The 12439-nt window shown below is 52.7% G+C and overlaps 1 protein-coding gene across 1 annotated transcript in view; it reads left to right on the plus strand.

The window, feature by feature from the left end:
• MINDY4 (MINDY lysine 48 deubiquitinase 4) overlaps window positions 1-12439 on the plus strand; it is an 80316-nt gene that overhangs the window by 29703 nt on the left and 38174 nt on the right. The window contains exons 6-9 of the mRNA XM_087821244.1: window positions 4026-4084; window positions 8312-8418; window positions 10796-10912; window positions 11446-11534. Of these exons, the coding sequence (XP_087677370.1) occupies window positions 4026-4084; window positions 8312-8418; window positions 10796-10912; window positions 11446-11534 (372 nt within the window). The remainder of the gene's footprint in view (window positions 1-4025; window positions 4085-8311; window positions 8419-10795; window positions 10913-11445; window positions 11535-12439) is intronic.

The raw sequence follows: 12439 nt of genomic DNA on the forward strand, positions 1-12439 counted from the left end.
AGCATTTCCTCATGAGCTCTGTTTTTGTGTCAAGAGCTGGTGAAATTTTCTGACTGTTGGGATACATACATAGTAGGGCATCTTCAAGAATAGTATGGGCACAACCTCTCATAGCCCCTGAACCTGATCATGTCCCACAGTGAGTGGGCATGCTCAGTCGTCCCCCAAGGCACAGGTGAGGCAACTGGATGCCCACAGAGGGTAAGTGACTTGCCCATGGTCATGGAGTGAGGGGGAGCAGGGACAATAACTCAGGCCTCCGAGTGGCCCTTTCCACCCGCCAAGATTCAGTTACCCGGGGATTGATTCCTGGCCCCAGGTAGCTCCAAACACCCGCAGTGACCTGGCCCTTGCCTCTCCCTCAGGGGCACAGAGGGGAACTCGAATGGAAAGTGGAGGCCCAGACACAGCAGGCGAGCTGGCTGCCTGTGGCCTGCCTCCCGTGGATTTATTAGATGCACATTTTGACACATACCTCTGGGTTATCTGCAGAATCAAATTTTGAAAAAGTGTTTTGAATCCTTGATTTATCTTTTTGTCATTGTTTTTTTCATAATAGTTTTCATTTAAAGGGAAGAACATGCTTTTGAACTGACCTTTTAAACTTTGTAATGCTCATGCCACAAAGGGAGACATAAAAGGAACAAAAGGCACATTCCCTGGGTGTGAGCATACTTGAAGTCTCCTCTGGTGATGAGATCTATGGGAAATGGGCACAAAGCATCTGAGCTGGGCTCCTGCGGCTGATGGATGGCGCTCTGGGTGGAAGTCCCATGACCGGGAGAGGCCCAGCTGTACCCTGCTCAGCAGGAATATCACCCCCACCCTCTCACCACAACTCAGGGCCACCCTCGTGCCTCGTGGCTTTGCCCTCAGGAGCCAGGGGGGCCACTTGAGAGGTTTGGACTTTGTCCCACGGTCCACAGGGATCCACGGAGGATTCTGGGCTGGGAAGGAAGTGTAAAACAGAAGAAAGAGCCAAACAGAGCATTTAGAGCCAGCGGCCTGGGTTTGAGTCCTGGCTCTGGCACATCTAAGTTGTGTTACCTTATGTGAGTCGCCAGCTCCTAGGAGGGTCACTTGATCCTTGGCGTCCATTTGGGAGCACTGCCTAGGTGCTGGGCACAAGGGATACAGAGGTGGCCAGGAGAATCCTCTGTCCTTTGTTCCTCCTTGATTATTTCTCTTACCACATGTATTGGTTTCCCATGGCTGCTGTAGTGAATCACGACAGACTTTGTGGCTTAAAACATGTTGACTTTATTATCTCACTGTTCTGGAGGACTGAAGTCTGAGACCAGTTCCACTGGGCTACAGTCAAGATGTTGGCAGGGCTAGTTCTTTCTGGAGGTTCCAGGGAGACTCTTTTCCTTGCCCTTTGTAGCTTCTATGGCCACCGCATTCCTTGGCTTGTGGCCCATTCCTCCGACTTCATAGTGTATCACTCCAGCCTCTGCTTTCGTCGTCACATCAGCTCTCTTCTTCTCTGTCAAATCTTCTGCTTCCCTCTTACAAGGTCTCACCTGGGTAATCCAGGATACCCTCCTGCATCTCAAGATACTTAATCTTATTTACAAAGTCCTTATACCATATAAGGTACCATTCCCAGGTTCTAGGGTGTGGATTTCACTGGGGGCCGTTGTTCAGCCTACCACACCACCTCATATTGCAGTTATGTGTGTCCATTCTACAAGGCTGGGTCTCCCTTGGCAGGGAGACAGGCCTGCCGGATAACTGCCGCATGTTTGCTGGGCGAGTGAGTGAAGACATGAATGAGTGCATGCTTTGGAGTTGAGAAGGAGGCAACAACCCAGTTGGGCTGTAGAAGAAGAGTGTGGGTTGCCAACGGATATTCTAGGCAAAGTGAACAGCTTATAAAAAGGTTTAGAGTCTTGGGCTGAGAAGTTGGGCATGAAGGGAATGCAGGGTCTCGGAGTGTGAGGGTGCAGAGGGGGATGAGCTGGGGTGGTGGGTGGCCTGGTCATAGACAGCCCACAAGGCACCCAAGTGGGCCTGGATTTTACTTTATAAGGAAGCAGTATATGTGGGGGTCTTTGGAGCCATTGCCTGCGCTCAGATTCCTGTGCTGCCGCTTCCTTGCTGTGTAACTCCGGGAAAATTACCGGACCTCTCTGAGACTCAGTGCAGTAACTACTGTTTTGAGAAGCAGAGGACTTTTGATACTTGCAAAACATTCAGCGTGGTGCCTGCAACAGTCAGAGGAGTCAGATAGCAGTATTTGCTGTTGCATTGCTGTCATTTTAATGAATATTATTATTGATAATGATGATGATGATGGGGAACCTTTGAAGAAGCTCAGCCAGGCAGCAGTATGGTCCGATGTTCTCTTTAAGAAAGATGCCTTTGCTCAGCCGGGCGTGGCTCAGCGGTTGAGCATCCACCTAGGATCCAGGCGATCAGGGCTCGATTCCCGGTCAGGGCACATGCCAGGGTTGCGGGCTGCAGCCGATCAATGACTCTGTCATCACTGATGTTTCTATCTCTACCTCTCCGTCTCCTTTCCTCTCTCTGAAATCAATAAAGATATATTTAAAAAAAAAAAAAGATGCCTTTGACACCCATGTGAAGATGTAGGGGGCCGGCACAGGGTGGGGTGTTCCACTCGGGGGTCCAGAAACCAGCTAGGAGGCTGTAGCAACGATCTGGGTAAGAGATGAAGAGGCAGAGAGCAGAGATGGGTCCTTGAGAGACATTACCACCCTCGGGATGCTCCAGAGGTGTCTCACACCTGTCTCAGTTACTGCTTTTCAGAGGGGGGTGCTGATGTGCAGCAAGGGAAGGACACCTTGTCTTAATCTCTGGATGGAACAGTGATAGACGGTTTAGACAGAAGTGGGACTCAGGTCCTCAGCCTTCAGTGGAGGAGCTGGTCGGGGTGGGAGGGCAGGCGGAGGCTTCTGATGTGAGTGCCGGGGGCTGTCACACCCTCTGCTGCCCACCCATGCCTTTGCACCTCTTTGCTGCACCTTCTGGGCCATTCCCCAGGAGGATGGTCACAGAATCCTGGCAGCTGGGGCACAGAGCGGGGCGGTTTTGAATGGAGCAAAATGGCTGGATGAGTGGGGGGGCCAGGGGAGGAGTGTGGCCGCCTGGGGGGAGGGGGAAGCGCTCCGTGTTCCAGCACCAGCGTAGGAAACCCGAGCGCTCGGATTTGGTACTGCATGTCCTCGGCGGTCTTCCACTCACGCCCCTTCATACATCTTCGGGAGGAAGCCAATTCAATAGAACCTCCCGTGGCAAGATTACAATTGTTACTTCAATCATATCTTACCCCGCAGGGATGTTGGAGGAAAATATATTTCAATGCCACCATCAAAAGAGCTGTCATTTTGAACATAGTGAATGGGTTTTCAGAGAGTTATGTCACATTGTTATTTTTAATACATTCTTTTTAGAAAATGATTTTACTTTAGTTCAGATGGATGCCTGCTGCGGTGGGGGATCCTAAAGAGAGTTAAATACAGGTAGATTGTTTTAGGAAAGTTCCTCATGCAAACACCTAGTTCACAAATCAGAAGTGCAGCAGTTTCTGAGGTAAGAGAGAAGGGTACAGGACAGGCTCTGGGGCGTTGAGATGGCTGCTGATAGCTTTACAGGAAAGCTGGGAGAAAGGAGGCAAACTAGAGATGAGGTGGAAGTAATCTGCCTAATGATACAAGAACTCGTGTGTGTGTGTGTGTGTGTTTCCCAGCAGTATCATGGTGACATCAGCAAATTAACTTGCATTAGGTTCTTGGCAGGTGTCAAACTATATTGTGGGTGTGTGTGTCTGTCTGTAAGAACATTCAGCATTGAGAGGCACCTTGGCGATGATTTGGTCCAATCCAATATGGAACCCGTGGCTCAGAGAGGGAGAGCGACCAGTGCGGGGCACACACAGCGCGATAGGGCCAGGGCTGGAGAGAACCTGTCTCTTGAACCCCGTCCAGTGGCTTCCCATTCTCTCCTGCTGTTTGCATCTCTGCCATTCTCCTCGGATACATTGACATTTTTTTTCTTTCTAGGAAAACTCAGTTGCCAGTGTCCAGCACAGCTGACGGTGAGCTGGGTGCCCTGCAGCTTGGTAGGTGTGACTGCGGCCTCTGTGCTGTGCCTGTTGGGACTCAGGAGTCGCCCTGTCCTCCTTCTGGGAGGTGACGGGGGGTGGGCTCTGTACTGGCCAGTGGGGGCTCCTTTCCTCCCCCCAACCTCAGGAAGGAGGGGCTGGCAGCACGCAGAGCACGCTTCTCTCTCTCCTTGCACCACTGTCTTTCCCTCCTGGAGAAATCTCATGAGGATTCTGTGCTTCTCCGCATCCACACTGGGGGCCAGAGGAGCCTTTTCTGCATTTGGGGGTTCTCTTAGGGCCATTCAGAATCTGCAGAGGTCTCCAGAAAGCTGTTCTCAGTCAAAATATTAGTTCAGCTGTGCCTGGGGATGCCCCTTCTTCTAAAAAATGTATCAACGCGTGATTGAGGAGTAAAATAGGACCAGTGAGGTGGTGAGGGCGCAAGCCTTCAGTGCTCAGCTCGGTGCATGCTCGCGTATGTAGACAGGCCTCGCTCCTCGTGCACGCCTTAGTTTTGAAGCAGCCTTTCCCCCTCTTTCCGTAATTCCCCAATCCCCAAAGACGGGTGTGTCTGCGGGCTTGGCAAAGGCGGCAGTGGATGGAGGGTGATGAGCACCCACCAGACAGGACCGGATGGGCCGAGGGCCTTTTATATTCCCTATTCTTCTGGGAGCCAGTGATTTGCCTGTTGATGAGAGCTGTGCACACACTTTCCCTCTCCTTTTAAGCTTCACTCCCTTTTAAACTGAAGGCGGGAAGCAGCGGCCCCTCAGAAGGGCCTGGGAGACGTGCTGTGCCGGCTGATGGTTCCCGTTGATGGAGCTGAAAGGTGGGGCAGCCTGGGTGGTGAGGCAGAGCCTTGTCCGTCCTGCTTAGCTCACTTCAGAGGCAGCAGGTCCTCAGGGTTTGACTCATCGGAGATGGCTGCTGGGGGTCGCCTGGCCCCCGGGAAGGGGCCGCTCTCTGCCCCCGGCCGTGCAGAGTGAGTACGGAGCCAGGAAGAGCTGGTGTGGGCCATGCTGGGGGAGCCTCACTTGAGGATTTCCCACCGAAAGCACTCTCGTTTGGCCATGAAGTAAAGCTGTCCCTGGCCTTCAGAGCCCAGCGGGCTTCTAGTGGAAGGAAGGCTTTTAGCAGACCCCTCGGAACCCGGCTCTTTGAAGCACGCATGTGTTTTCTAGAAGACGCAGCCCCTCTTTGCCAGCGGGTCAGCTCGGGATTTCATAGAGGAGGAGACAAAAGGCCCATGGAACCCAGTCGCCAGAGGAAGGGAGTGAGGTTTTGGGGCGGGGGCGGGAGCAAGGAGTAGGATTTGGTCAGAGAAGCAGCACTCTCTCCCCACCCCAATTCCTTTCTCCTTGGCTCAGTTCAGCAACTTGCTGGCAGTTCTGCGCCAGGGCGCATGCAGGACCGCCGCGAGGAGACGGAGGCGAATCAACTGCTTTCCCCCTCAGAGCGCAGGGCTGGGTGGCAGCGCAGGCTTCTGGAAGTTTACATGGCGAGGTGGGATTTAGACTGGGCTTCAAAGGATGGGCAAAGTCTTGCCAAGTGGAGGTATGAAGCAAGCCTCATGGGCCAAGGCCGAGTGTGAGAGAGAGAGGTCGGCTTGTGGTGACCTGCCTGGAGGGGGAGCTGTGGGGTGCAGGCAGATGAGGCCAGGAAGGAGGGCTGGGGCAGGCAAGGATGGTCTTGAGCGCTGTGCTAAAGAAAGGGACTGTGAACCATTAGCCAGCAGGCAGGCGTCTGTGCTGGCTAGTAACACGTCCCTGGCTGTGTGTTTGGGGCCATCTCTGGATGTGTGTGGGGGATGGGTGTTAGGAGGAAGAGCCTGGACCTTGGGAGACTGGTGAGGGGGCTCTTGGAATAGTCCCAATAAGAGTGGTTGGCCCCCTGTTCTCTATGGGGAAGAGCTATGGGTATTTCAAGACCCTGCTCAAATATTTACCTTTTATGGGATGTTTCCCTGACCTTTTAAGGAAGACTGACTTGCCTCTTCCCCTCTGCTCTTAAACCCTTTGCACACTCCTCTGTTTCAGCACTTACCTCATGTTATCAGTTTGGGGCTCTGTCTCCCCCTCTAGTCGGGGATCTGTCTCCCTGCAGGCAGGGTGATGTTTCAGTCATCACCTCTTCTCTCCCACACAACCCCTGGCACATTACGAGTAAAATGCTTGGTGGGCAAATGGAAAAATAATGACATGTTCCTGTAGCAGTGAGAGAAAGGGCAGGGCAAGGTAGGAGACATTCTGGAGGCAGAATGACCTGGAGGCTGGTGCAGCGTGGAGTGTGGAAGAGGGTCCCTGGTGGAGGGCTGGGGAGATGGAGTCTGCTTTCAAAGCCAAGGCCTGAGGGGTGCTGTGCTGAGACTCTCAGGGGTGCTGGGTACTTCAGGAGAAAGATACCTTGCAATCAGTAAGAAATACCCACAGGCACCTGGGAAAAGACATATCAGGGGCCTCTATTCTGTGTTAGAATCTACATATGTTTTCCTCCAAGGGGTAAATGAAATGGGGTGGGAAACAAAATCTCTGCTTCTTTTCAACCAGATATTTATGCCAGGGCCTTAAAAATAGCATTCTCCAACCACCGGCATTTGCAGCCAGTTTTGTCTGCTTGGCTAATGTGTCATTCAGCAGTGCTTTGTTTTTCCCTCCCATGGCGGTCCCGCCACATCTGGGCCCTGAGGCCTGCCATGTGGTGCTGAACCAACTGCCTGAACAGGGGCCAGCATCCTCCTGGTGGAAGCCAAGGCAGGCTGTCTCCTGCGCCTCCACCCGCTCTGCTTTCCCTGGGCCTTCAACCTGCATCCCTAGACTCACTCGATGGGGCCCAAGCAGAGCACGGTTCAGCCCGGCTCCCTCCTGGACAACCTCAGGTTAAACAGCAGCCTCCAAATAGGCTTAGATGTTGCCCCTTCTGTTTCTCCAGGAAAGAGTCTGGCCTGAGGCATTGCAAGGAGCCCTCAGGGCCTTGGGGAACCACTCAGGTTACTCTCTCCCTCTGTTGTGGGCCTCTGGTTCTGTGGTTGAATTATTTCTATTCCAGCAGCCAAAATTCTTGTATTGATCTTTGCAAAGCCTTCCCTCCTCCTTTGTGGTGGACTGAGCCCCCAGGCGTAGGCCTCTTGCTGTGCCTGGTCCTCCCCCAGGGCAGAAAAGGAGGCCCTAGAGTAAGATATAAGGTTAAGACATGTGTCCCAGCGTTATTGGCCTTTGGGTACCATCTCCAGAAGATGTGGGGCAGGAAGAGTGACAAGTCTGTAGTCCCAGATGCACAGAATTATGGGAAAGAATGTTGATACCTATCCAGTGTAGTGCGCTTTTTATAATTACCATTTAATCTTGGGAAAATGGGAAGAAAACAGGAGGCTCCAGAGGCCCTCTGGAGACCGGCCTGCTCAGCTCTGCCAGCTTAATTGCCTTGGGTGGTTCTCACTTGGGTCCTTCCTCTGAGTGTTCTGGGAAACGCTGCCGTGGTGGGTGGATGGTGAGAGGGAGCCTCGGCTGCCAGGAAGGCACAGGCTGGTGCTGCCAGACTCACGTGGGACCCTGTCTGGGCCTCAGTCGCCCCAGCTGTAAGGAGACTGTAATCCGGAATGTGACCAAGTGTCTCTTCTGGCTGGAGGTCCAGGGACGTAGGGCTGGCCGGAAGGCAGACCAGTGAGGAGAAGGCCTGCGTTTTTGCCTCGTGTCTGCCACTTCCCATCTCCGTGACTTTGGGTCAGTTATTTACCTTCTCTAAGCCTCAGTTTTCTCATCTGTAAAGGGGAGGTATGATAATTACTCCCTTAGGGGCTTAGGTGATAAAACACGAGTGGTTAATAAGTGAAAAAGGTAATAGTGCTAATCTGTTATTTTATCAGGAATGGCGATATTTCCTGTGCTAATTCTGCCCTCTTCATGTTTGTCCTCGGGACAGACTTGTGCATCCTGCCCATCTTTCATAAGAAATGTGTCTGGGCGAGGCTTTCTTGGCCCCACTTGAGGGCTCAGGCCCCTGGCACTTGTTCCTCTGCGTGCCCTCAAGCAGAACTTGCAGGGGACCAGTAGCCCAGTGTCACCCGCCAGCAGCCTTGTGGCCTGGGCCAGCGTGGGGTTTGGACAAGGGCAAGGGTTGGTGTTGGTGGAGGAGCCCGCCTGTCATTCAGAGCCTCTCAGAACTCATCCTGCTGTTGGGGTTAAGCGGCGTGGCGGTCCAGCTCCGCGGGTCAGAAGGAGGAGCTCATGCTGCGCTCTCTTTCAGAGGATGTGGAAGATGAATCGATGCGTGAGGAAGCCATTCTCTCTCCGGTCCCATCAGCACTCAAGCTGCAAACAGTGTCAGTACCAATCGACCTCTCAGTGGCAAAGGTAGGTGTCAACCTAGAAGCGCGAGTTGATACATCTCGATCTGAATGGGTGTGAACTGGGGCGGTGTGAATTGGAGGCAGTTTGATCTGAATTGGTGTGAATGAGGGGGTTTTGATCCTTCTGGCCCCATCCATGCAGTATAACTGCGCCTCAGTTGTCGTCCAAATGGAAATGTGGGTGGGATGTAGAAGGAAACCTGACCTGAGAGGAAAATGGCCTAGTCCTGGCGGCTCCCAGCCCTCCCCAAGGTGAAAGGTCTCAGCCTCCTCCCATTCAGACTTTGCAGGCTCCTGTTCTTTCGTCCCGAGGCAGCTCCAGAGCTGGGACGGCCGTGGGATAATTGTCCTCACTTGACTGGCTCTGCTCCTGCTCTCCTCTCTGGGCTCAGGCTGGGTGGCAGTGAGGAAGGACAGGGAGGTGTTAACAGTTCTTCAGCACCCTCTGGGCTCACACCTATGGTCTCCCAGGAGGATGTCTGGGACCTAGGGAGCAGATTCCTGGCCTTAGCAGCCTCGTCTGCAGGGGTGTCCAGGATTCTGCACCCCATCTCAGCTACCAGATGGCCGCACCCCTACCCTTTGCCAGTGGAATGAATTCTGCTCCTGCTGTCCATCACTGGCTCTTCAGCCAGGACCCAGGAGGAAAAAATAAAACTCCTGGGGGCACAGCTGACCCCTTCTCTTCCTATTTACCAGGTATGTACTCAGCACATAGATCAAAAGTCAAAGATTTTTCTAGCGTTTTTCACTCCCTCCCCTCCCTTTTCCTTCCTTCTTTGAAACCACAAAGGGTCAGGTATGTGTTAGTGGCCCTGAACCTTGGAAGAAGTACTCTGGTGACCTGTTGCCACAGGGCTGTGGTTCTCTGCAGTGGCGACCCACATCTTGGGAAGGGTCCTTAGAGGCCTGCAGAGACCAATTAGCAGTAGCATCTCCTAAAGCAGCTGGAAAACCTGAGGCCCATACAGAAAAGGAGGGCCCAGGGCTCCTGGCTCTAGCCCTGTGACCTGGCAACCATGCTGGGCCTAGCTGGGAGCTGTCATTCTGTGATTAAGAGAACAGATGGGTTTCAGCCAGGACATTCAGGTCCCGCTAGGTTCTGGGCTCTCGGGAAACTCAGTTCAAGTACATGGATGATGGTAGTTGGTGCAAGGAGCCAAGCCCTGCAGATGAGCTCACCCACCCCCCTTTCCTGTGCCACCAGCCCACCTTTGATGGCATGTGGACAAATGCTTTGTCACAGAGATTTCCCTTGTACTCCATGAAAAGAAAAAAGCAATTTTAGAGGGAAATATGAGCTTGTGGGAAATATCTCAGCCAGGGTAGGGCTCTGCAGAGGTGGCATCAGAATCCACATGCTGGCATCTTCAGAGATCCCTGGATGTAAAATTATGGCGGAGAGAGAGGAGGTAGTCAGTACAGGGAGTGGGCATCCAGAGAGAGGCTCTGCCTTCCTGTCCAAGGGCAGTCAGTGGGTAGGGGTTGGCTCTTTCTGGGGCTCTGGAGCATGGGGCTTGGGTTGATGGGAGATTAACCATGAGCTCAATGTGAGCCAGAAGTTTAGAGAAGACAGAGCCTTGGAAGATGGTGGGAACTCCTTCACTGGATGGTAGCTGTGTTCCAGCCAAGGTCTTGGGGGACCACTCTTAGGTGATGTTGAAGAGGAGATTCTTACATGTAGTAAGGGGTTATACTAGAACAGGGGTTGGCAGACTTTTTCTCTAAAGGGCCAGATAGTATATTTTTGGCTCTCTGTTGCAACCACTTAACTCTGCCATTGCAATGTAAAAGCAAACATAGATAATATATGAACAAATGGACATTGATTACTGTGTTTCAACAAGACTTTATAAAACAAGTAGGGGGCCAGATGTGGCCTGTAGGTTTGCTAAGCCTAGCCTAGAGCACCAGTTCTCAAACTTGGCTGCACACTGGAATCACCTGGGAGCTTTTAAAAATATAGGCACCGGAGTCTGAAGCCCAGGGTTTCTGATTTCGTGGGCCTGGCATGTGGCCTGGGCATCAGGATTATTAAGAGCTTAGTAGGTGATTACAATGTGCAGTCAATAACTTCCAAGTTCCCTTGTAAAACTAAAATTTTGTGTTTCACGTTTCCTCTAAGGAACCTGAAAAGGTTTTGGCCTGGGTCAGCACAGGCTGGTTTGGTTTACAGATGTTCTGGAGGTAAGACCCTCAGGGTTGATTTTATTACTCCCAATATGAGAAGAATGGGTTTTCAAATAAAAGGAAAATAGGTATGCTTCTGGAGAATGGACGGCCCTGCAGGATTCAACACCAGCTCCTGTGGGAACACACCTACCGAGTAGTGTGCTGTTTACTCTTAAAACAGCCAATGAAATGCTCTCTTCCTTTGACAGGACATAAAGACCCTTCTGTTCGGTTCCAGTTTTTGCTGTTTCAATGAAGAATGGAAACTTCAGAGTTTTTCGTTTAATGACACAACCTCGTTGAAATATGGCATTGTGCAGAACAAGGCAGGTAGCTCTTACGTTTCCCCAGGACCTTTCCATGGGCCCCTCATGGACAGGGGTGGCGTGTACCCCAGTGGGATAAGCCCTAAACCCTACAAACATTACTTGGGCTACCCGTGCTGGCCAGCCCCCCATTTGCTGGTTGTCACCAGTGTAGGAACTTCGCCTGAGGCCTTCAGGATAGGCCTTCAAGGCTGGGGAGACAGGTGACACCCTCAGCCTGTGGACACAGAAGCATTTCCCTGGGGGACTGGAAACCGATGGTGATGTCCTGGCTTTATATCTGGCTGGTTGTGAAGTCACTTTCCTTCCATCAGACATTGCAGACTCACTCCTCCTTCTAGTCATGGCTGCATGGGCTTTGGTCATCTCCTTTCCATGACTGGGGGTCAGCACGTCAGAGACCCCTGTCTCTGAGGCCGTGGATTGGAGGGGCCCTGTGTTCTGTCACCTGTGGGCAGAGCTGATTCTGCAGGAACAGACGGCTCTGCCCTAGGTCACTTCACACTGGCACTAACACGTGTCCTTCTCTGCAGGGTGGTCCCTGTGGGGTTCTGGCGGTTGTCCAAGCCTGTGTCCTACAGAAGCTCCTATTTGAAGGAGACAGCGGAGCTGACTGCGCTCTGTAAGTCGGCACTCATTCCTGCAGTCACCTTCTTTTCCCGAGGCTCCCCCTAAGTGGTCAGGAAAATAAGGAAGCGCATGGCACTTCTGTCTCCTGGAAAGGGGAACGGTGGCTGCCTAACGGGGCCTGCCCTGCCCCGTGAAATGGGTTGCATGCACGTGTCTAAAGGCAGGGAGGGTTGCTCCGTGCTGTCCATGTGGTCATTGGCTGCCAGGATGGCATCGGAACTGAGACCACCCCCCTCCAAAGTCAAGTGCAGCAGCCGTCCACACCCACGCCTGCTGACCCTTCCCCTGAGCCTGGGTCTCACCTCCCTCCCCGTTACCTCACCTCTGCCAGCAGCCGCTGCCACGCATCCCAGCCAGCCCCCGGGACCAGCAGCCACGCCCTCCTGCCATCTGTTCCCCAGCTCTCACATCAAGTGTTTGCTCATGGGCACCTCAGTCTCACTCTCACTCACTCAGCAGACATTTCTGGAACATTTCTGTGCTGGCATAAGATATGGAGCCTCTATTCTCCAGAAATGCTCTGTCCAGCTGATGGGTGGATAGAGATCCGTACTCCTGCACCATGGGTAGTGCAGACAGGAGCTGGGTGGCGCGCTGGCTGGGGCCAGGCCCGCAGGGCCTCAGTGGGCAGGCTGCCTTCTTCCCTTTTCCTCGCTGCAGGCCAGTTGCTAGCTTGTTGTTTTAGTTGAAATAGAGCACACATACAGAAAAGTGCACAATCCAAAACTACACAACTCACAGTGTTCTGCTTAATGAATTATGCCAAAGCACACCCGTAATTACATCATCCAGTGCCCAGAAGAATCCTGTCCAGGAGATACGTCCATTCTCCTCCCCAAAGCTGTCATTAAACAGACCCTAAAGTCACACTTTAGTTTAGCCAGTTCCTGACCTAGA

The sequence above is a fragment of the Miniopterus natalensis genome, chromosome 10 (genome assembly GCF_054644295.1).
Source record: "Miniopterus natalensis isolate mMinNat1 chromosome 10, mMinNat1.hap1, whole genome shotgun sequence".
Taxonomy (NCBI): domain Eukaryota; kingdom Metazoa; phylum Chordata; class Mammalia; order Chiroptera; family Miniopteridae; genus Miniopterus; species Miniopterus natalensis.